The sequence below is a fragment of the Enoplosus armatus genome, chromosome 16 (assembly GCF_043641665.1).
Source record: "Enoplosus armatus isolate fEnoArm2 chromosome 16, fEnoArm2.hap1, whole genome shotgun sequence".
Taxonomy (NCBI): domain Eukaryota; kingdom Metazoa; phylum Chordata; class Actinopteri; order Centrarchiformes; family Enoplosidae; genus Enoplosus; species Enoplosus armatus.
The window spans coordinates 20,211,607-20,236,273 of record NC_092195.1 but is presented as its reverse complement, the minus strand read 5'-3'; the positions used below and the strand labels follow the sequence as shown (position 1 = coordinate 20,236,273).

The following is a 24,667-nucleotide window of genomic DNA, read 5'->3' as shown; positions in this document are numbered from 1 at the left end:
TTGTACACTTGCAGTAGCTTTGTTTAGTTGCTTATTGACATTAAAAGGAACAATTTGACATTTTCAATTTTAGTCAATTTCTTCTCTGAGCACAACTAACTATCTGTAAAAAGGGTAAAATAACAGTTTAGCATATGGAAACAAGCATTTTCAGGTCTTTGCGTCTCGTTTTGATGCAGTTAGAAATGTGCTCAGCGAAGAAAACTGCAGGACTAAAACCAAAAGTTCCTTTAATGCATCTGTTTTCTGTGATGAACATGGAAGGTTATTGATTAAGCAGACATTCATTTAATGAAAGATGTGTTTGAAGAGGTGAACTGTGACACGTTCACTGCAGCATGTCAACAATAAAACAGAAAAACAAAGTAAAAATCATGATTCTTAGACTTTTGAGTGTTTCTGCTTAAACACACTTCCTGCAAAATGGCTTCTTTCCCTCAAATATGTACATCCACGTCCTTAAAAAGTAAATTCACTTCAACTTTGAATCATTGCTGCAGGTGTGTTTGCTCTGAAACAGCTACAGAAAGACAATCCTTAAGTTACACTGGTAGCTGTAGCAATGTTAAAGCAATAAAATGGTAGAAATAAAATGTTAAATTGCGTTTGACTGAACTAAATTTACACCTTAAGAACACGAAGCTTTCAGCACTAGATAGTCGAGCATTATACACAGCCTTACTATGTACATTAGATACAATATTTAGCCTTTACAAACTGTACATTTGAGGACAAATATTTCTTAAAATAGGTTTTCACTTTTGTAAAAGAAAAAAAATAAAATGCCCTTAAATGTCTGTTCTTTCAAACGAATCTTATTTCTACAGGAGAAACGTGTCACATGCGACTTTAGGAGTATAAATACACCTTCCCCTTAAATAAAGTAGATATAGTAGATCTGTCAATCATTGAAATCATTAGTCATTTAATCGATTAGTTGGTCGACAGAAAATGAATCAGCCATAATTCAATCAATTTATCATCTTTAAAGCATTCTACGAGTTCCAGTTTTAGTCTTCTGTGGTTGTAAACTGAAGATCTTTGGCTTTTGTTTGGAGAAAAGAAGCTCTTAGCAGACGTCATCTTAGACTCTGGGAAAATATTATTGTACTTTATTTTTAATCTTTATTTCACATAGTATAGAAAATAAATGTCCTTTTATACAGGCTCAAGTTTTACAAGCCCAATGATAAACAATTACATTTAACTCTGATTCTCATCCGTCAAATGTAAAACATCTTCTTCCGGCCTCAGGGACAGATAGGACTTACTGTAGATCCAGATCCTGAGTGTATCTACTTTTAAAATATTCTTTAAATGAGTTGTGGTTCATTAATAATGCAGTTTCTTTTGTGTACTGTGGCAAACAAAAAAGAAAATAGGAAGATTAAACCCTTAAAGATGCATTTTCAGGACAGTTCTCTTGACTCTCAACTCTCAACAATGTTTTTCTCAGAAGGTGTCGTATTTCTCAAATGTTGGATATCAGTTTAAGGCAAGTTGGGCTTTTGTCAAATAGTTGCTGTAATTAATATTCTTGGAATTAAACTTCTCCTACACTTGCAACATTTTAAAGCTGCACATGACAGGAACAAATAATACAATAAAAACAAGCATTTCATCACAATAAATAAGTGGAAATGAATCCGTAAAACTGTTCATACGCTCACGCTGAACCACTTCCATCAACAGTTGTGTGCAAACTATTTTCTTTGTGCGTCGCTGCCTCTGAACCTGCAGCTGAAGGCATTATTACAGAAACTGTGCAAATATAATTGGCTCCTGCTCTAAAACAGGTCAGTGTGCAAAATAAGATCAAATGTGTCCTTTTCATCTCACAGGAAAACAGAAACTAAATCTGTTGATGTCTTTTTAAAGTGCCATTTTGTTTTGTTTGACCTTCACTGAGACGCAGTTACAGCTGACAACCACAGGAGGGCAGCGGCGACACATCTAGTGCAGCATTATTGCCTTTTTAAGTGAAGCAAGTTTAGCAACAGCTTTGAACATGTCTCATTTTCTATATAAGCTTTGCAAGCAAATGATGTTTTGTAAGGGCACTGGTGTAACTCTTCTCATTTAAATCCACCTTTTGCTCAAATTCAGTTTGTGACCAGTAAAAATTACATTTTACATCTGCTGGTTTACAAGAAGTTTCTACCTCAGGTCCACAAAAACCACTGAGACATCATTTTAGATGTTCTGCACAGCTTGGTCAGTGTTCCTGCTAGAGGAGGACGGGAGTGTTGGTGGAGGACCAGCAGTGTGTGTCTTAAGTGTGTGTGTGTGAGGGGGGATGGCGTCGCAGTGAGAATCGCTGGGCTCGGAGTCGGCAGGGAAAGCTGGCCTTTTCCTCTCCCTCTCCTCGCTGTCCGAGTCGTCCAGCGTCAGTGTGATGAGCGAGGGGGACTTCGTGTAGAGGGAGAAAAAGGGATTACTGTTGCTGCTCAGATGTTTCCTCCGCATTGAACCTGAAAAGGCAGAAAGCTTCTCTGTGGATTCAAACGTGTTTTTTATTCCCTATTTTGAGTTTGTGCCTCATGTATTATCATTGCGTTCGTGTGACAGAGCGAAGCACCTGTGTTCCTGAAGGATTAAACAGATTTAACAACATTTATTCTGTTTGCAAAACATTCTCAAACATTCTCACCACGGCGATCTTCCTCTTTACTTTTATGCAAATATGGACAAGAAAATCTTGAAAGAGCTCAGAAAAATACATTTTTGAACATCTATGATTCAACTAGCCAACTCCATCTGCTGAGGAAGATGGTGTGAGATGATCAAAAGCTCGAGAACAGCCACTAAATCAAGAATTAACTTACACTTTTAGGGTTTGGAAATGGAAATGCATTCAAAACAAAAGACTTCTGGATTTAAAAAGTATACTGTCGGATACACTGAAAAAAGACTTCTGACCTGTTTACTGTTTCAGTTGTAACAAAGATGGTCGCCAGACATGACAAATCTACATGTCCAGTTTGTACAATGAGCCAAAATGTGAAACGCTCATCAGCTTTATTTGTCTATGTAGAGTAAGGAGATGAGGTTTCCAGCAGCTGTTTGTTGTTTGGGTTAAAAAATAGTCGCAATTTAGGAAACACGTTCAAATATCTTGTTGATCACGTAGCCGACAGAATGTTTTTTACTCCGATGGCCAAAAAGAGTCTTTAAAGATTCTGGAAATAGCTTAAAGTATTAACCAATTTCACAGAGATTTACATTTCAGAAAAACAGATGCTTAGCTCTGTGACTTGACTGTAATAATGATAACACAAGAGGCACGACCTGGGGCTAGCCTGGACCCCATCCTGTATAGAGTTTGTAGCCCGAGGTGAGCCGACCAGATGTTCTTTACTGTCCGCAGGGCTGGAGGATATTTTCTGTCAACGCTCCAAAGCTCTGAAAAAGCCTGAAGTGACTACACTGTAAGAAATGAGGGACAAAATCCACAGTGCAAAAACGCATTCTGCATTTCAGCTGTAGCTAATGAGGCTTCAGCAGTCTGAGTTTAGTTATAAACCAATTTGTTTCAGCACAACATGACGTCTTTCTGTCTCTTCAGGCTCAGAGGAGAGGAGGGACGATGACAGCCACCAACAGACTCGTCACAGCAGGAACGGCACAGGTGTAACATAACAATGGCTCCGTTCCATTAAAGTGTCCCAGTAAGCAAAGCCAGGGTTGGAATTCAGCCATTAATGTTATGAATTACACATGTGCTTGTCCCGCTTTGACACGTCAAAATGTCTGCTGTGAAAAAGTTCTTTCAATGTACATATGTGAGTACTGTATTAAGATCAGATACTTTCACTATTATTCAAGTTAAACTGTATTTATCGTGTACTTTATGTACTCTTGTGCTGAAACTAATGCAGCAGCCCAGGAGTTAATCCATCTTTGTGGTTGTGTTGACGGCTGTAGTTTGTGGAGCTGCTGTGTAATTGTGTTGTTATTTATTCCAGCCAAGTGATATCAGAGGGTGGAGAACACCTCTCTGTATAATACAGATCAACAGCACCACGAACTGCAGCCTCCAAAATGACCGCACATTAAACAAACACGACTCTGAAACGTTCTGTCCTTGATGAATTTATTGCAGGGCTGTTGGATCATACGGCCTCAGCATTATCTCAACCCTCCCATTAGGTGTGTGTGTGTGTTACCTGTCTCCACTCTGTGTGATGAGTCTCCTGCAGGTCTCCATCTGGACGTCCAGCCCTCTTTTCATCGAACACATCTCCATGTACTCGTGCAGGTGACGGTTCATGTCGCTCTTGGCTGTGGCCAGTTCCAACTGAGCAGGACAGAAAACACAAATCCATTAATACGACTTTCGCGCCCCGACGTGTCTCACAATGTGACTATGAACACGTTTGTCCCCATAATGTCATAAATACAAATCAGAAAACCAGACTGGCCTCTATCTGGTCGATGGTTTCCTGGTATTCCTTCTCTCGAGTTTTGAACAGAGACTCTGTGTCTTTAATCACCTCCTCAATGGACTCCTCCTGCTGCTGCAGCTGCATACAGTGACAAAAGAAAGAGACACAGCAGAAAACACTGTCGATGATTACACCTTTACAGCTGATCTGGGCTGTGGCCATCATCAGTCATCAATGTTTGGCCTTTTTCCTTCATAAATGACTTAAACTATTAATGAGTTATCAAAAGACTGACTTCTTTTCTGGCACTTATAATAATTTATTGAAATTGGACACAAGCACTTTTCTCAAGTCTTTGTAACCTGCCTTTTATTTCTGAACATTATTTCACAAACTCAAAATTAGTGTTTTGAGTTATAAAAGTGATGAAGTTGAACTGAAGCAGAAACACAGCAGTGACCTAGTTAGTGCTGAAAAGATTAGCTGAGTCATTGATGAAGGTCTGTGTGTGTGTGTGTGTGTGTGTGTGTGTGTATAAACACACCTCTCCCTGTGTTTCCACTCCCAGGGGGTATCCAGGAAAATCTTCCCAGAGCAGAAGAGTTTCCTCTGTTTCCTCCCAGGCCAGACTGTCGCAGTCATCCTCAAACTCACACTCCCTCCTGGACAACACACACACACACACACACACACACACACACACACACACACACACACACACACACACATTAAACATGTCAACATCATGGTTTAACATCATTGTGTTAACATCATTGGCCACAACACCTACAGCTGATTCAGCATCCTCTGCATCTGCTCGTTGATCTGATTGGCCGACGTGCTGCACAACTCCTCGTCTTTAGCCCCGCCTCCCTCGCTCTCAGACACGCTCAGTTCGTCTCCGTCCCCGCCCTTCGCCAACTGGCCGCTCTGCTTTCTGGCCCTGCAGTTCAGAGTGGCGGGGGGCGTGGCCACCTGCTGGGAGGAGACGCGTTTATTTGAAGTGAAGGTGGATGTTTTTGTTGTGGACGTTCACCACCACAAACGTACCTGGAACATCTGAATCATGTCCTCGCAGTTCCTCTGCTGGGCGACGTCACAGAGGCGGGCGGTGATGTCGATACGTCGGCAGATGTCCATGTCCACCTTCATGGCCTTCTCCTGGATCTTACTGTCCAGATCTGACAGGTTCTGGCGGAGAGATGGAAAGCATTCTGATTTACTTTATTTTGTTCACGTGCGTTTCCCATCATGACTCAGCAGGATGTCCAGCAATTTGTGACCATGGAGAACAGTTATGATGAACCTGTCAATCACCTGACCACACACCTTTCTTCTACTGCACAAAGACACAGTAATCAGTCAGCCAGCGCACCCTGAATGATCTCTGATGAGAGCTCGGAAAATAAGATTTACTAGAACTGCTGTGGTTCAGTTTCAGCTAAACGCAGCGGAGAGCAGACTCACGTTGCTGACGAGTCCTTTAAAGAGAACAAGTTCGGCCTTCAGCTGCTTCACCCTCAGAGCCAGCTCATCCTGACACACCTCGCTCTCCTGCAGGTCCTGAGTAAAACACACACACAGTTCATGAAGTTCATATATTTCAACCTCCAGAATATATAAAGTTCTGTCAAACCTAAGAAAAATACATTGAAGACTCCTGATCGTCTTCAACAGAAACATCAAAATGAATACTGGGAGGAGAGTTTGCTACAGATGTTTAAGACTTAAATAAACTGTCTTCATTTAGCATCTGATGTATTTCAAAATAAAGTGGACATTTCCCATAAAGCCTGTTGCTTCCCTTTGGATCATTTATGCTGAAAGGAATAAAAGCTGAGACGCGTTCAGAAGAACTAGAGAAGAAGAAGAAGAGACACAGTCTGTATTTGGGGAATTGTGGCTACAATAAAAACTGATTGCAAATTAAAAAACAATTTAATTCAAATAGAGAAGATTTGGATGGAGTTGTGAGTTTGTAATACAGCATTTTAAATGTGACTTTACCTCCTCCAGCTCGGCCACCTTCTCCTGCAGGTCCATTCTGGCTGTGTACTCTTCCTCCCATCTACAAAACACACACACAGCAAGTCCTAATGTCATTTTAGAGAGAGTTATACAGATAGAGCATCCCTCTGTAACATAACTATATAGACTAAGATGATCACATAATATTCAGACAGGCTGTAGCAGTAACACAGTCAGTGAACATGAAGCTGTACTTGACTATTTAAAGTTTTTACAGGTGTTTTTATCTTTTCTCTGTGTGTCTGGCCTCATATGAACAAGGTCTCATTTTCCAGTCAGATCAGATGTGGAGAGTCTCAGCCTGTGATGAGTCCAGCTCCCTGATCTTCCTCTCTGCAGCTTTAAGGCAAACCCCACCGTGGTTACCTGACTGACCTACACTGTGCAGCATCAAGGCTCCGCCCACCACCACCACCACTAGTATCACTCAGCAGGTGTTACATAAGAGGAGACCATGCAGTGTGCATGTAGAGCATGAAGAGCATGCTGCAACACTACGGAGAGAAGACAGAAATAAACAGAAAGAGTGGAGAGACGGAGGCTGAGCGTACGCTGCAGGACGACAAGCGTTCTGACATGCAGCTCGTGTGATTCCTGCAGATTGTAACGTGCCACATCAGGTCATACATACAGGTCTTACACAAACATGAACTCACAGCAATGTTAAAAAGAAACACAGGCAAACAAAAGATGCCATTTTAGCTTTGTAGTCACATTAGCAGTGTGGCACGAGGGATGGCAATCCGTCAGTTGGTCGGTTCCTATCTTATTATACAGAGTATGATCCAATACCAGTGATCTCTTTCTCCCATATTTAAAACCTCTAAACTTCACTGCATGAAGACAACATGAGAACGGATACTGCGGCACTAAAAACTGAGTCGCTGTAACTGAATGGATGTAAATGATATCATATAAACATTAGATTATAGAATGGCATTGATAAAGAAACTGTATTTAATGTGGATTGTCATGTTATGCCGGATACCTGATCCACTGAATTAGTGAATGAGTTAGTTTTAAAACTAATGACTTAATTAACGTTAACATTAGCATGCTACACTTATAATGTGGCAGCTGTTGAACTGAGCCTGACAAGCTGAGGCTGAAATGTCCTAAAACAGCCACCATACTAGGAAATCCCCTTTGATTAAGGTGACATCCTTTCCACCGGTGCCACCCTCAGGCCAAACAGCGCAGAAGATCCAAGATTAGCAAAGTTAACACTATTTTTGATCCATCACACTGTTTTGTTCTCAGCTGCCTCTCCCACTTCACAAAATGATTGGTTGATGCATTTTCTTAATTACCATCACTAAATCACCTCTGGTGCTCTGGCTTCTTTCCATTGCTGTATCCTCTCTGTCCTTCACACCAACTCTGCTCAGCTGAGCTGCTGTAGCACTGAAATGATGACATCATGTCTCTGGTGGATGACCTCAGATCAAACTGCCCTCATGTCAACAGGGATCATTTCCAATTTGAGTGTCCAAGTACAAGTCACATGTCCATGTCTGCATGGAGTCACGATTCACTCGACGCATGTGGGGCTTTTTCATATTTGAGGGGTATAAAAATTAAAACTGGTTTGATTTCAGCTGCAGTGACCAGAGCCGGCGAGAAAGAGACACTCAGATATGATAATGCCTGAACAGCAGAGGAGAGCGTCACAGTGAGAGAGCTGATGTCCTTGTTGCTCTGATCCGTTTGTCAGTCTCAACACGTGGCTCTGCAGTGAGGCTGCCGGGTTTCATTATGTCTGACGGGGTACACAGAAGCAGGTTTATCTGTATAACTGATGATGGCGCAAAACAAAACGAAATTCACATAATTACACTAGCATTTGTGTTTTATGTGAGATTTTTCCTGTCAGCTGTGATGTCAGCAAACTAGGACGTCATGAGAGGATGACGTACATTTACAACAGCAGCATCGGCTGCAGCATGTCTCCTACCAACAGTCAACTTTGACATCCTTTAAAAGGAATGGTTTAACATTGTGGATGTCTGTGTGTATGTATGTATGTATGGAGCTGGAGACAGACATTTTAAAGGTGGGCTGACATGAACGGAAGCCGGTGGCTGCCTGAAGGGAGGAAATCAACCTAAAAACTTCTGGTATGTTCTGGAAAATAACCAGCAGTGACATAAAGTGTACAGGGACTGCAGTTAATGGGAGGTGGCAGCGTCAGCAATCTAGTAGCACTGCCAACAAGCAACCTGGGCCTCTTTGTATCTACATACAAGGTGACGCTGTTGCTCATTGCAACCTCACAGTGCATCTATTCTGAGGTGAGAGAGTTGATATTTGTGAGTGAACATTTAAGCCTGTAAAGACAATGAAGGTGTGTGTATAAACACTACAGGGCCAAAAGTATGTGGACATGCATTTGGTCTGGGGCTGGTCTTCCTGGTTTGGGCTACTAACTTCCAATGCAGCAACACCCTTATGCACAAAGCAGCTCCATCAACAAATGTTTTTCCCAGTTTGGTGTGGAAGAACTTGACTGGCCTGCACAGAGACCTGACCTCAACCCCATCCAACACCTTTACGATGAACTGGAACACCACCTGTGAACTAACCCTTATCACCCAACACCAGTGTTGGACCAGCCAGTTTCCAACATCTGATGAGAAAGCTGTCCAGAAGAGCCGGTGTTGTTATAGCTGCAGATTAATGCATGTGGTTTTGGACAATCATAGTGTAATGTTGTGTATGTAGTGTACATGCTATTAAAACAACATGACGATAAAGCTTCACTGAACTAGACCAGAACTAAGAGAGTTCAATGGAGTTGTGTGGTTCAGGGACGAAGGTGTTAATGATGATGTCAGCGCCTGTCTGACGCTGCAGAGGCCCAGATGGGGGGGGGGGGTTGAATGAGGCAGGCAGGAGGGCTGAGATGGATGAGGAGTCAACGGGGACAGCAGCAAACAATTTAATAGAAATCAGAGAGAGAAGGAGACAAAGAGAGACATTTAGAGAACAGGACAGGGAGGGAGGGAGGGAGGGAGGGAGGGAGAGACCATAAAACAATATAGATGGAGAGGGAGAAATGTGAGGAGAGAGATGTAGATACGCAGAGAGAGAGAGAGACAAGAGAGACACTGAGAGGGAGGCAGAGGGTAACAGATAAAATGGAGAGGAGACAGAGGAGAGATGGCAGACTGGGTGACATCACTGTTGGCGGTCACAGGCCAGTGCTGCATTGCAGGTACCAGGACAAAACCCAGTGGGGAGGAGGAGGAGCAGGGAAAGAGGAGGAAGAAGAGGAGGAGGAGGAGGGCAGAGACAAAATGAAGAGGGCCACGAAAGACAGGAGGGGACGATGGGAGACAGCAGTGTGAGGGAGATCATGTGAGACAACAACAGCTGATGTTAAACTTTTCAGTCACAGTGAAATCAAAGCACTACTCCTTTAACCTCCTTTAACCTCCTTTAACCTTTCTGGAAGGTAGAGTTGCTCTGGGAAGTAGAGACCTAGCTACAATCAAGGACAGCGAGGTCATGTCCTCAGTATCACAAAGTATAATCCAACACTTAACTGAGAAAACAAAACATAACAAATCCAATTGCATGTTACATTAAAAAGAAATTCAAGATCATTTTGGGTTCTGGTCAAAATTGTCTGAGGGTGGTGAGGGGTGTTTTGGTGTTTTGGACTCAGCATTTCTAAAAATCTGGATGTTTTAATAAGGTTTCTGTGAAATGTAAACTTTAACTTCAGATCACGGCTAGCAGAGCATTAAACTGGCTCTTCATCGGGTGAGGAGGTTTAGGAAACAGAAAGGAACATTTTCAAAAGGGAACACTCTACAGTTTGTGTTACAAAGAGAAATAAAAACTACAAACATCAAAATCATCACAGGTTTTTGATGTCTCATGCCTCCTCACTTCCCATCAAATCAAACTGCCCGTCTCTCCTTAACTGATTGAATCATTCCGTCCTGCAATTAAATCACATAACGAAGCAGGATGCCTCATTGGAGGAAATGTCTAAACCATTTCCATCTCAAGCTCACTTAGCTTTCAAACATGTAAAACTTAAATATAGTTTAGAGCAGCACTAAAATGTAAATGATAAGCAAAGCAACACCCAGGTCAGAGAGGGAGCTGGTTCGTCCTGCAGCGGCATCCTGCCTCAGCAGGCTGAAGCACAAAGCAGTGAGGTCAGTGCGTTTTAGCATAACGCAGCAGTGGGAGACTGTGTGTTAATGTGTGTCAGTGTACGAGTGTGAAACAGGTCAGTGCTGACAAAAAAACAGAAGCTGCATGCTGAGCAAAAAATCCTTAAAGACAAAATAGAGGTTTAAATATCATTTTTTACATGTCATACACTAATTCCTTGAAAGCAACATAAATACCACAAATGAACAAAATTCCTTTTGGTTTGTTGTATTAATTTGTAGCATCCTGCTCTGCACAAACTATTATATTTCCTGAAGTTAAATGTTGGTTTCTTTTATATCCTGTTCCTTTAGGTTTCTTTAAAACTGTAAGATCCTGCTGTGAACCTGAACATGAGGGTCACATGTCACTGTTTACAGATGAAACAGTCTGGAGAGATTTCGTGTTTTCAGGTTAATGTAGTGAATTAAACAAATCAAAGTACTTCTCACATGCACCTGGAGTGCACTTCCAGTTATTTTATGACGTTAAGCTCTTGTTCCTTGAGTCTTAAGTAAGTGGCTTAGGACCAAATCATCTGCCAAATGAATGTCACGTAATGTAAAAACCTTGCCATGAAGCAGTCCTGCTCATTGATTTACAACGCTGCCCTCGATGACCGAATACAACCACAGACATTAAAGCAACCTCGGCATCAACTGCCTGGCAAAATCCCCGTGAGGTGACAAATTCAGATCACTCAGCCCTACTGGAATATCATGTTTCAGCTTTTCAGAGAGATCAATGAACAGAAGCTTAAAATACATGGTGGAACAGAAGCTAAAGCTTGGTGGTGGGGTGGGACATCAGCGCTCAACAATACACTTCACTGGCAACTGAGAAATACTCTAAGTAAGGTACTATATACACCACGCCGTACGTGCATGATAACTATGAAAGTGTATAGCTGAGAGTCGATGTCCCACTCTCTTAACTTCCCCTTTAAATGAATTGCTAGTCAGAGTGACGTATTATTGACTTCATATTAAAGAGTCACATCACTGGTGTGTTGCTGGTTAGGAGGCAGGTACTGTAGGTGTGACGGTACACCCTCTGCTTGATGCTGCCATCCAATAGAAGCCAATACTTCTGCCTGGTGGTTTAAACCAAATATCATTCCCAAAACAAAAGCTGGGTTGGCCCGAACATACAAGTCTGCATTTCTACAGTCCAGAATAACAGTATGACCTCGATCATGACCCTGACACTTTGGTTTGTTGCTTTTTTTTCCTGTGAAGAAAACTCACCCTCACACCTATAAGACACACACACATACTATACTCAACGCATTAAACATCAGTGACTGTATCTATTATGGTGACTGCAGCAGCGGAACCACAGTCTGTAAAACCTGACATGAGATAATGTTATGTAACTATTGTTATGATAGTTTTATAAATTAATTTCTTTACTCTGACTCTGAATGTGTGCGGTGGCTCATCCAGGGGCTGGTCAATATTTCACTATCATTGTCTTATTGGCTTTGAGGGGAATTATAAACACTTCGTGTTATTGTTTTTACAAAATGTAGTTCTTTAAATTAATGACTTCATGCAAACTGAAAAAATTTTTTTTTTTATTCAAGACAAACTAATTAAAACACTAAAAAACTAACTGTTTTTTCTGATGTGCAGCATAAAAACAGTTCACTGCATTCAATTTGATGATTTTGTCATATTGTGATGTATTTCAATATTGGTCATAAAAAGAGGACCCCCCAGTATTGGTAAAATCTTCCCATTATTGTGACATTGGTGTCAGTTATTGACCAGCCCCCCGGGACGTCCTGCCTTACAGAGTTGCTCACTGTGACAGAATGAAGCTCTGAACACTGAGGCAGAAAATCATTCCCTGTCCTGACACGACTAAACCTCTGCAGGAAACACAAAATCACTGCACCACAACCAGAAATCAGCCACCTGAATGGCAAAATGGCTGCATTAGAAGTGATGATCCCAAATACACATTTTACAGAGCCTCTGGGGGAAGAGGGGGTGGACAGGCCTTACCTTCTCTTGTACTCGTCTCTTTCTCTCTTCACCTTGGCCAGCACGTTGTACAGGGCCCTGATCTCAGGTGTGATGGTGTCGATCTGGACACCGACACCGTCCGGGTGCGTCCAGGACACCCCCGGGCCCGTGACGCACGACTCCCTCCCGGTGCCAAACCGGCGGGTGTGGTTGAAGGACCAGATCGTCCCGGGGAGGAAGCGTGGAGGAGGAGGAGGAGGAGGAGGGGGGGTGTTGTTGGTGTTCGTCCCGATATGAGAAGTGTATTTCTCGTTGATGTTGGTGATGGTTTTGGACGGGTCGATGGGACTCAGGGCCGGGCTGGAGAAAGCGGACGTGGTGAGGTTGGAGTTTGAATCTGTGGTCGGGTTGAGGTTGTTCCCCAGCAGGTACTTGTTGTCAAAAAGAGGAGGAGGGTTCAGGGTTGGAGAGAGGAGGCCGCCGGGCAGGTAGGCCGAGTTGTTGGCGTTGTGGAGCGGGATGAGCCCCGGTCTGGCTGGAATAGGCCCAATAAATCCAGTCTGGACCCCCATCTCTTTGGTCAGCGGCTTCTTGTGTCCATCCCCTCCGCAGTTGTCCTCGAGAGCCTGCTGCAGCTGCTTCTCCAACACCTTGTTCCTGCGCTCCAGCTCGTGCACTTTGGCCAAAAAGCAGCGGAAGCGCAGGTTCAGAGTCTTCAGGACGCTGATGTTGGAGCCCAGGTCGTTGCGCAGCGCCGTGGCCGCCGGGGGCACGCGGTGCAGGGGGCTGCTGAGGTGCAGGTAGGCGAGGCCCGACGGCGGCAGGGCGCCCAGGTCCAGCCCGGACAACCCATCAGGCCCGAACCCGCCGTGGTCCCCCAAGAAGTAGACAGGCTCCGGGATGGCGGAGTCGGTCTGGCCCGTCATCTGATGGTGGTGCTGCTGCGGGGCCAGGAAGCCGCTCTCCCCCAGGACCGGATTCATACTCGAATAGGAAAATCTGAAATGCTCGAAATCCGGCATGAACCCAGACTTCTATGTAGTCAACTCGGCAGGTAATTCCGTCTAAAATCAGATTATTGTCCCGAACCGGAATCAGGCCCAGCAGCCTCGTTCTTGAGTCCTCCTCCTTATTTCACCCGGTGATCACCTTTATGCGGAGGAGCTGTGGGCTTCAGTCAGGTAATGCGGTTTAAAAGGATGCTTTATGGGCCTAAAATCGCAGCAAAATAACAAACTCCCGGTAGAATATTACAGCAAATCTATAGCGATACGCTATGGGAAATAAAAAATAATATAAACTACAACAAGGTACCTCTAAACTCGTAGACACACAACTGATCCCTGCAGCAAAATTAGATCACTGAGTTTAACGTTACTTTTACGCAGGACTATTTTCTAGTCGAGAGATCACAGTGGCGACGCGCACGATCGTAAAATGTTTATTCTAAGCCTTAGAATAAAGCGCTCAGGATATATTTTGTATCTTTAATTAATATTAAGGCACCGTACCTGACAGGCAGAGGAGGAAACACTAACTTTGGCACCAGATAATGAGGTGGAATCAGTCCGTGCGGAGTCGAGCAGCGGTGCAGCAGAGCTCGGGAATCAACACTGCGGCTGTCAGATACCGTACTGACGGTAAAAGAGGAGCACCGGACAGTCTGTCTGAGCTACCGTAGTAACCCCAGTAGAGGCGCACCTGTGCTAAAGCCGTTCAAATAGAAGAATTCAACTTCCTGGATTCACCCTACAAAGTCTAACGTTACACAAAGCGTGTTAAATGTTTTGTAGTTCAACAAGCTAAAAATGTCCACCTTCTTTTCAGGCCGTGTCATACTCACACTAGTCAACAGAGCTGAATTAGCTAACCTTGGTCTAGCTAACGTTAGCTAAAGTTTACCAGGCTCCAGCTTGATTAGAACCTAATTAACATTCCTTTAACACGCAACGGCCGTTAAAAATGTGTTAGCTAGCTAGCCCTCTGAAAGTGTTAACTGTACGGCCGTTAACGTTAGCTAGCTAATGTTAGCTAACTTTACTCAGTTGTCGCGGTTAACGGTCCTCCAAAATATTAGCTAGCTAACTACCAACTGACGGTTGGAGCAAGTCAGAGCGGCTAGTCTCACTTATAAATGAGCTGTTTGACTAATTGTAGCTGTGAACCAGATACGGAGACACCATCTTTGTACTTTTCTCTTGTGCGTTAACGAGTGAGACTGTAACATATATTCGGCAGTTATTCCGGGGGGGCTGATGATTTTTTTTTTGGGGGAGGGGTCCCTGTTTCCCCAGTAAACGCTTTCCTGTCCACTCCACTTACACCGCCCTCTTCTCTGGAGCCTGGTTTTATTTTGGCTTTTCTCCCAGAAACTCATTTCATACACTGCACCAAACTCAATGTCACTTGTCTGGGCAGGACTAACAGAACAGCTTGAAGATTCTGTCTGGAAATATGTTACATCAGCCCTGTTTAAATTAAGTGTTTACACTAAATGCACCAATTGAGAAATACCTTTTTAGTAACCTCTGGAACACCTAAATTCAACACCGACATTAATAATATTAGTTCCATCTGCAGTGAAACAGTCTGTTTCTTCACAAACACACTTTTTTGTTGTTTGCTGCATGGCAGATACATTTGCAAGATATTCACTGTGATGTTTCAGCAAGTCAGATGACTGAATGGGTGACATTTTGTCTTGTGAATGAAAAGTGTGAACCACAAAGTGGGGAGTCTTTCTCACAGTTTGAGGAAGGGTGAGACTGTCACAGTCAATTGTTAGAGGTAGTTAAAAGAGACAAATGATGTATGTGAAATTTTCAGGAGTGGCACGTCTCCCCAGAGAACTACACCTACTGTATGGCTTCCTCCTAACTCTCCTCCTGCCTTCCTCTCTGGGTTTCAGTCCAATAATGTTGGACAAATTAACTCTGAAATTAATTTCATATTCTGCACCAAACTCAATGTCACTTGTCTGGACAGGACTAATAAAATTTAGGATTCTAGCCGGAAAAGGTTCAACAGCTCAATGTTTAAACTAAATATTTGAGTGACAAAGGAAAAACCTGAATAATTCAGATTTTGGAGTGACATCTTAAGACAGAGCTCTCCATCACCATCAACAAAACACCAACCGAGTTTCATCCCTTCAGTAGAGTTTCACCAACTTGGAGAATTTATGGCAAGGAGTATTAATGTACATCTATGTAAGTTTTTTCCTTTCAATTGTCACCCATTTCTATATTTAAGGTAAGAGCATAAAAGTAGACATTGAAGGCAGGAGCACCACGGACAGTTTCATCTGAGCCCATTCAAAATAATTGTAAAAATAGACCCACTCATTTTGTACAGAGAGAACAATATACATTAAAAAGTGCAAGCCTTTCCACAAACTGAGGACTTTATTATCATGTTAAGTGCAAAGGAGCCGCTGTGCATGTTCAGTGCAAGTCAGTACACAGTTGAGTGACGGAGAACCACCTCTACAAACACTGCTCACTGCAGCCCTCACTGCTAAACAGACCAGAGGTGACTTAATAATACAAAAAAGGTATTAATCAGCTAGACGTTTGTCGTGGAAGAGTTTGCTCCCGTGGATGGATGGCATCCGGTTACAGGGGAAAGAAGAGGGAATCATGGGAAGTCACGATGAGCGGTGGCAGGACTTTACTCCTTGGTGAACATGTGATGGACCAGGTCACACACACGGTTGCTGTAGCCGAACTCGTTGTCGTACCTGCAGACAAACAGCGAACAGAGATGTGTGATATTCATGTGTGGAAGAACGTCTGCCATGAGAGGGCAGCGAGGTCTGAAGATCGAGAGGAAGACTTTGTGAGATGTGGATGATCCTGCTACCCTGCACACTGTTGACTCACCATGAAACCAGCTTGACAAAGTTGTCGTTGAGTGCGATGCCGGCGCCGGCGTCAAAGATGGAGGAATGAGGGTCGCTGTTGAAGTCTGTGGACACAACCTGAGCAGAAAGAGACGAACACACCTGTTGATACATGCAGAGGTACAGCGGATACAGAGCTGTCCATGTAGTCTGTAAGAAACTGGATCAATGCTTCTGCATGTTTGATCCTGGATATCGGTGTTGCCAGGTCATAAAAATACAAATATCTGCAGATTTTGATGTATTTTTCCAGTTAAACAGTACTTTATCAGTTCTTTTTGCCCCAAAGATACTAAAGAGGCCAAAGGAATGAATGAAAAGTGTTCTGTATGTGATGTTATTGTAGATGTGCTGCTCTCTAGTGGCTCATGTACGGCTCTACACACACTCTGATTCTGTTGTTTTGTGGGAATATGTGGGCATGTTTTCTGTACCTGGTCCTCTGTGTATCCCAGAATTCCCTTCATGGGTCCCTCAGAGGCAGCCTTGACAACCTTCTTGATGTCGTCGTATTTGGCCTGAAGGACAAGGCATTTAATTCTTTAAAAAATATGAATTAAACTAAAAGGGAGAATTTACATCACAGACAAGAAACTGAGGGTTGAAAATGTAAAATCTACTTAAATCGGGGAAATTATCATCTGTTTATTGGTTCCAAAGTAACGCAGCTACCTGGTTAAATATATATACATGTTATATATACGTCCGATAACAAAGCTTCAGTTTATATATTATAAAGGTTAAGAGATCCTTACAGGCTTCTCCAGACGGACAGTCAGATCAACGACAGAGACGTTGGGGGTGGGGACACGGAAAGCCATGCCCGTCAGTTTGCTGTAAGAACAAGACAGTCAAGAGTCAGACACAAAGTAAAAACATCACAACGTATTAGCTATGATTTTACTGTGTTTTCACATAAACAGCCCAGAGACTGATCCACGGAGTCAGAGGTCAACACTCTGAAAACAGCACCACTAAACTTCTGTCTTCTAATCTGTCCCACAGATACGGTATTACAGTAGTACGCATTTCACTAATGAGATCATCCTGTAGCTCACACAAATACAGGACCCCTCTTAATGAAATGTTTCTCTGAAATATTCTGGCAGGTTAAATGTCTTTTCATATTAGGACAGGACTGGAAGACACTTCAGCAGGGTGGCTGCTCGGTGAGCCAGGCTCCTCTGGCTGAATGGTGTTCTGGTCACATCGCCCAACCCTAAATATAATCCGGTGAAAGTTAATCGTACCCGTTCAGCTCGGGGACGACCTTTCCCACGGCCTTGGCCGCTCCGGTGGAGGCGGGGATGATGTTCTGGGAGGCACCACGTCCATCCCTCCACAACTTCCCAGAGGGACCATCAACGGTCTTCTGTGTGGCGGTGGTGGCGTGGACTGTGCTCTGGAGGAGAGGGAGCAGAAGGTAGTATTAGAAAGAGTCGTGATTTCACGTCTTGTGTATTAGGAAATGCTGTGCTGGCACTTCTGTTTTGGCCAACCGCATGTTAATTAATAAACTATGCACTTTATTTTACACAGCTGCTCTAAACGCTACAGTTATCAGCTGTTTGCTGATCAGTGAAATTAGTGACGTTTGGCTGTGGATGCTAGCTGGTCTGATCATTTTGGTTCTTCTTAATCATTAGGAAATATAATAATTTACCTGAAGAATGTGTGTCAACAAATCAGTCATTGATGACTCAAATTATTTCAAGTAAAAATACCAAACATTTGTGGTTTCACATTGAGTATTTGGGTTTTTGGCAGCTGGTCAGACTAAGGAAGCCGGCTCTGATCGCCTATAAAATGTGAAAATTATCTTAAAAAATAATAACTTGATAACAAAAGCAGTCATTAGTTTCATCTCTCAGCTCTACCTGTGAAGTTTCAGGCTCCTTTAACACTTTAAATGCTCTTAAATAAAAGACGTCTGACTGAAACAGGACGTGAAGTGTGTTGGAGCATCGGCGTCACTGCAGTGTGTAATTTTAATCAATGAAATGTCTGAGTCCTTTACCATGAGACCCTCGAGGATGCCAAAGTTGTCGTTGATGACCTTGGCGATGGGAGCCAGGCAGTTGGTTGTGCAGGAAGCGTTGCTATGGAGACGAGAGCGGGAGTACATGTTACAAACAATCCAAAGTTCAGCTGCTTCTTACATCAGAAGTGCACAGACGCTCAGTACATTTTAAGAGATGATCTTTGTTTGACATTCGTTTTTTTGGGAGTTTTTTTTTGGCAGGGCACTTTAAAGCATCCAGATGTTCACATCTGTCCTTGACTCGCTGCGTCACACTGACAGGAGGACCAGGTGACGTCAGTCCAGCCAAACACACACATGTCTCACTTCAGATTATGAATCTGCCCGATCTAAAGGTCATCATCATCATCATCATCATCACAAACTGAATTAAATTTAATAATAAACTTGACTCACCTGACGACCTTCATGGAGTTGTCGTACTTCTCGTGGTTGACGCCCATGACGAACATGGGAGCGTCAGCGCTGGGAGCAGAGATCACCACCCTCTTAGCTCCGCCCTTCAGGTGAGCCTTCAGGGTCACACAAGAGGTCAAAGGTCAGGAAAAGACAAAGGTAATATAATATTTATGCTCTTTACATGAGGCTTTGCAATACATCATCATTGTTATAGGAGAAAAGCGACCCCATGTTTATGACACTTTACTGAAGTTAAATAATCCTCTTATAATCATCCTGGGAGCAGCGGGGAAACGTACAGAGGCTTTCTCGATGGTGGTGAACACACCGGTGGACTCCACGACGTAGTCGACGCCAGCATCGCTCCATTTGATGTTGGCGGGGTCCCTCCTGTACATGATCACATGCAGGAGAGGTCAGACAGCATCTGGACTGTGCTGGAAACAGACTCGCAGGTCAAAGCTGTTTAAAATGTAAATCTAAAAGTGTGAGGAGTTCGTACTCGTGGAAGACCATGATGTGCATGTTGCCGATGACCAGCTTGCCGCCCTCGGCCTTCACCTCTCCGTGCTTCCACACGCCGTGAGTGGAGTCGTACTTGAACATGTAGACCTGCAGGAGGGGAAGAGAAGGATGAGAAGGACTCACAAGTATTACCTGCATCTTACAGGAAAATACCTGTTTGAATACAATAAGAAATAATAAAAAGAACATAATGTAGAGTCAAACCCTTATAGGAGCTCTCTGTCTTCACTTTTTAAAACTTCTTCCCTCTAATTTAGTAACTTCCCATAAACCAAAGATGATTTTGCAGACTAATCTTACTTAAACTTTCCCGCCTTTTACACTTAGCCAGGCTGAGAACCATATCTACAAAATAATCATGAACCATCGGAAAAAAAAGAAAGTCCTCTCACCATGTAGTCCAGATCGATGAAGGGGTCGTTGATGGCCACCACCTCGACCTTGCCTCCAGAGGCGGCGGCACGGGTCACCAGACGGCCGATACGTCCGAATCTGAAATGCAGGAGGATGCGGTCAGCATGGACAAGACAAACTCAGCAGGGTTCCAGCAGGATCAGTGTGTACAGACAGCATTTATCTGGCAGTTGAAACATGGATACAAGAGCTTGAGATGAGTTTCTCTTGGGATTAAATCAGACAGATTTGTTATGCCGCCTCAGATTGCAGGACAAAAATGTCTGATATATAAACTTGAAGTGGCAGGAAGCAGGACTTAGGTCCCTCTGGAGCCCTTGACTTGTCCAAACTGAATCATTTAAAAACCTCCTTTATCTTTTATTTTAGAGCAGCTTTATGTGCAAAAACCACGACTTCTTCATCCTCTTCACACCACATTCTCCCTCTCTGACCAGCAGGTGGCCCTGAAACCCAAACTGAGATGGGAGTCGCAGCAGAGGACAGCCGGGCCATAGAAGGCCTGCCAACCTTGACTGGAGATAACAATACTTGGCACCGGCAGCCAAAAGGCAGTTTATGCCTAATATGGCTGCCGTTGTAGCAGGTCAAACAGCGAGGGGCCTGAAAGTGGAGAGGGGAACAAACGGAGGGCAGAGATTTATTTGATCTATTAACCACTTCACTGACAGTTTCAGGCAACAGTAGGACTCTGATACTGAGTGATTACAGGAGGAAGCAGATGTTACCTCCCACACACAGACTGACCTACACATCGGTATCGAGATGATCCAAAAAGCTGATTTGGTTTTTGGTTTTGTCTGACTGAACTGTGACCCAAACTGTTCCTGCGTGCTGTTTTCATAAGTTTCATAAGATCTTAGTAAAGACGCACAGAGCAGACACACAAGTAAAGTTCAGCCGGTGAAACGTGTATGTTTGCACAGTTTGTCCACACGACAGGCTCTGATATGAACTAACTGTTTCACCTTTATCACAGCACAGACGAGGCGGCTGCAGTCACGCAGAAAATACTTTTCTTTAGTGAAAATACGTGATGAACCAGGCCGGTTGAACTAACCTCAGCCAACACCTACATAACTCATTCACAAGTGCATTTATTCAGGAAAAGTGTGAAAGAAAATTGTGCCGGCTGACTTGCTGATTTGGAAATTTGGACGACTCTTTAAAGGAGACACAATCCCAGAAGTATTTGTGTCGCCATAACAAAACAGTACATTTGCTGCCCAGGATGAAGCGTTCATGTATAATAATGAAGCTAATAGTAGGTTGAAGCAGTGGGGGGGGGTTGCTTTACAGTCTGTGCTTCATATGTTCAGCACTGACTGAGTCCTGTTATGTAACCTCACATGTCTCCGGCACTCAGGAGTCACATTACATACCTACTGTATGTTGAAACTTAAAGCCCGCGACAGAGACAATCACACACTCTGCATGCCAGAATAAGCAGCGTCTATCTAAAGAAAGGTCAAAGTGCACCAGGAAGTTAAAACAGCTTTTGGTAACAAGGTTGTTGACGGTGGAAGGTCATTGCTACGAGGCTGATGGGTGATTTATAGATATACAGGAAACAGCAGGAGGTACGGTCACGTGAGCCTCCCATCCAATGAAAAGGACGTGACGTCTTGTTCTGATGTAGGTAATAAATAAATGTGAGTAATCAGGAACTGAAAACAGTCCATGAGAGCGGCGCTGCAGTTTGTAGTCTGCTCTGTATTAAACATGCAGGAATAATGACTTCTCCATTTCTAAACACAGCAAATCCTCGACGGTGCGAGTCTGCAGGGGAAAGTTAGTGATGGCTTCAATGTAAATAAATGGGAGCTCTATTAAGATTTTATTAGGATCATTTTGACCCGACAGAAGTGAACTAGCTGAGACTTCCAAAAGGAAGTTGATGCTGTCATTTAACTCAGAGCTGAAGAGACAGAATTAATGTTTCTTGGGTTTGGGGAATTGTCTGGGGGGGGCGTATCAAAAAGTAGAAAAAAAGAAATCTGGCAAACTACTGGTGTAACGCCATCAAGCTGCAGAGCTTTTTACTTAATTCATCCCCATAGGGGAACTTTTCCTCTGTATTTGAACCCTTCTGCAGTGCAGTGCCAGGGGTCCGACTACTGTTCTGCCTTGTTAAATACATGTTAGATGGCCAACATGTCTTTGCAGTGGGAGGAAACCTCCAGCGATTACTGGAAGAAACTCCACACAGACAAGTCCAGAGACCGAGAACCAGTTCGGGTGATTTTTTTCTATCGATTAAAACATCTCATCCTCTAAATTGCCGCCTTCCCTCACATGTAGAATGGACATGAGGGAAAGTGCCGGCGGACGCTGCAGTTTTCCTCAGTTAGTTTTGGGAAGTCATCAAGCAGCCAGAGGGCCAAAATGGACCCGAGCCCATCTTCTGTTTCTGAGGCTCAGTGTTGGTGTGAGGCCAGGATCAAGGAGCGCAATCTCTCTGCAGCTCGACAGCAGGTCTGAGAGCAGCGTCCACAAACCGCCGGCCGGATGATCCCTGGACTTCAGCGGAAAGGTTAGAGGGTTAAAAATAGAAGAGGGGAGAATAAAAGGAATGTGACAGCTGAGGAGGGCCGCGATACAGACGGGGGGGGGGGGGTTCTGAAGGGTCTGGAAGAAGAGGGGCAGCCAACCGTGACACTACAACACCACCGGACTATAAATAACCAGAGAATAGACGGGTCCTGTCCAGAGTCCTCTCCTGTCACAGTGACAGCGTTTGGACAAAGAAAGTCTCACATAAAAAGAGATGCTCAGATTAATTCGTCACATAAAGTTGTATAAATAATAATAAAGTATTGTTGTTACATATTTGTGCTTTTTTTTTTATTTCAAACTTTCATTTTAAGGAATATTGTTGATGAGACTGTCGGATAATTTATATTGAAGTATTTTTTATTTCATGTTACCTAATGTTTGTATTTAACTTTATCATTTGTATCCCCTCAACTGTTCGTCACGTATTGTAGCAAACAATTGCTTTCATTAATACATTAATCTACCGATAACCTTCTCAATTAATCTATTAATTCTTTAGTCCACAAAATGTCAGAAAATACTAAAACCTGTCACAATTTTCCACAACTCACGGTGACATCTTCAAGTTGCTTGTTTTGTCCAGCAAATACTCCAAAACTCAAACATGTCGACTAATTGATTACTCAACTAATGGTTTCAGCTCTAATGTAATGCTTATTGATCTTCAACACTTAAATTAAGAAGCTCTTGGTTCTCGATCACTGAATCACATCCGTCTCTCCAATTTCCTCTCCTTCCACTGACTCCACTGTGTTCTTGTCTTGAAGTGAAATAATTAAAATTCACTCTCAGATAATCATTGGAGGGTCACAGGAACATTGTCCGGGCCCTGTGCCCAGAAGACCTTTGCACTCCCAACAACTGGATGCTTTTATAACAGCAGTGATTTAGGAAATGAAGGCTTTTCTGCTTTTGCCCTCTCGTCACGTTGTTCCGAACTGGAGAAGCAGCTGAAAAGGAATATAAAAATGTTGCTGGAGCCTCTCCGCCCTCATCAGACACCTCTAACGCTCAGTTGATGAGATATGAAGAAGAGGGTGCCACCACACACATCTGCTTCTTCAGCATCCACACAAAACCTAAATGACTATAACAAACGTTGGTGTGGATAGAGTCCATCTACTGCATAAGAATCACTGGTTCTCCAGAGAACACCACAGGTCAGAATAAGAAGCATCAACTCACCCGTTGATTCCGATCTTCACCATCCTGTCCGATGTGTTCTAGTCCTCACTGCAAGGGAAGAGATGGAAGACACATTTAATACACGTTTTATCCAAAAACAACACGCGTCATCGTGCAGGAGGTGTCACAGAGCCGCAGAGAGCTTTGACTGGGAACTAAACTCCCAGGATTCTTCCATGAAATACTTCGACAACTTCAGTGAAAGTTACCGTTTGTGTGAAGGCAGCTCAGTCTGTCCTGTGCGGGAGAAGCGAGTGCGGGGGACGAGCTGAGGTGTCACCGCCATTTATCCCCGCCGCGCGCCGCCGGGCACGCCCCCCCCCCCCCCCCCCCCCCCCCCCAGTCAGAATGTCAAGGTCGCGTGCAGCTGCCTGTCAAAGATCACGAGTCCAGATGTTTACAGGGGTTTTACACCTGGACTCAGTTGAAACACTGCGAGGGACTACTTTATTTTAATTGGGCAATCTGTGATTTATAATCAAAGCTAATCTTCCGCCAAGCAAAATAGTTCCTGGGCAGGAGACAAACAATGTAGTTGCTAAGCGACAAAGGCCGAGCACCGACAAAACCAGGAGGTGATTTCCAGATTTCAGACTGGAAGTCATGCAGCTATATTTTATATTTCAGCAAACAGTCTGATTCAGAGCGCGTGCAGCTGCAGAATCAGAATAAGAACACTCGAAGTCATTTTTTTTTATAATGAAATAATTGCAGCTCAGTGTTGACAACAGTTGGGGATCAATACTAATGATTAAACAATTGCTTCACCGGCTGCAGCTTTTTCTACCTTTAATTACTCAGTTTCCACATCGTTTCCTTTAATGAACAAATCAACAGACGTATTTATTAAGAATAAACTCTTTGAATAGAAACGTTCACTTGGTGGCGTGCTGGAGAACATGTTTCTTGATGTTCTTGCTGTTGTTCTTGTGAAACCCGGAGGCCTGCTGGGGGTGTTTGATGAAGCTCAGTCTCTGAGCTGTAATCAAGGAGCAGTTAGAGCGAACACGCGGCTCCCCTGGTGCTGCCTTCATTCGCAAGAAGCTGTATACAGTCACCATCAGTGTAATAATGACGCCCAACATGTGGCAGCAGC

General features: G+C 43.5%; 2 protein-coding genes across 2 annotated transcripts; both read right to left on the bottom strand.

The window, feature by feature from the left end:
- Positions 1-2,193: 2,193 nt before the first annotated feature.
- Positions 2,194-13,572, bottom strand: iffo1a (intermediate filament family orphan 1a). Its single transcript, XM_070922196.1, has 9 exons — positions 12,590-13,572; positions 6,393-6,453; positions 5,853-5,948; positions 5,436-5,576; positions 5,176-5,363; positions 4,930-5,047; positions 4,422-4,523; positions 4,167-4,297; positions 2,194-2,413 (listed from the first exon to the last, which is right to left on the bottom strand). Exons 1-9 carry the CDS (start codon positions 13,570-13,572, stop codon positions 2,194-2,196), a joined length of 2,040 nt encoding a protein of 679 aa, XP_070778297.1.
- A 2,363-nt stretch (positions 13,573-15,935) lies between these two features.
- LOC139299017 (glyceraldehyde-3-phosphate dehydrogenase-like) lies at positions 15,936-23,826 on the bottom strand. Its single transcript, XM_070921869.1, has 12 exons — positions 23,781-23,826; positions 23,572-23,619; positions 19,809-19,908; positions 19,394-19,503; positions 19,191-19,281; positions 18,889-19,004; positions 18,469-18,550; positions 17,702-17,853; positions 17,207-17,285; positions 16,886-16,969; positions 16,432-16,529; positions 15,936-16,289 (listed from the first exon to the last, which is right to left on the bottom strand). Exons 2-12 carry the CDS (start codon positions 23,592-23,594, stop codon positions 16,220-16,222), a joined length of 1,005 nt encoding a protein of 334 aa, XP_070777970.1. The 5' UTR covers positions 23,595-23,619; positions 23,781-23,826; the 3' UTR covers positions 15,936-16,219.
- Positions 23,827-24,667: the final 841 nt, after the last annotated feature.

Bases quoted from the DNA above. Each gene is read 5' to 3' on its own strand.
- iffo1a (XM_070922196.1), bottom strand. From the start codon at position 13,572: ATGCCGGATTTCGAGCATTTCAGATTTTCCTATTCGAGTATGAATCCG. The intron at 6,454-12,589 runs GTAAGGCCTGTC...TGTGTTTTGTAG, and splicing joins AGAGACGAGTACAAGAGAAG to ATGGGAGGAAGAGTACACAG. The intron at 4,524-4,929 runs GTGTGTTTATAC...CACTGTATGCAG, and splicing joins GAGTGGAAACACAGGGAGAG to CTGCAGCAGCAGGAGGAGTC.
- LOC139299017 (XM_070921869.1), bottom strand. From the start codon at position 23,594: ATGGTGAAGATCGGAATCAACGG. The intron at 17,854-18,468 runs GTAAAGGACTCA...CCTCTCCTCCAG, and splicing joins GCATCCTCGAGGGTCTCATG to AGCACAGTCCACGCCACCAC. The intron at 16,530-16,885 runs GTACAGAAAACA...CTTTCTGCTCAG, and splicing joins TGGGATACACAGAGGACCAG to GTTGTGTCCACAGACTTCAA.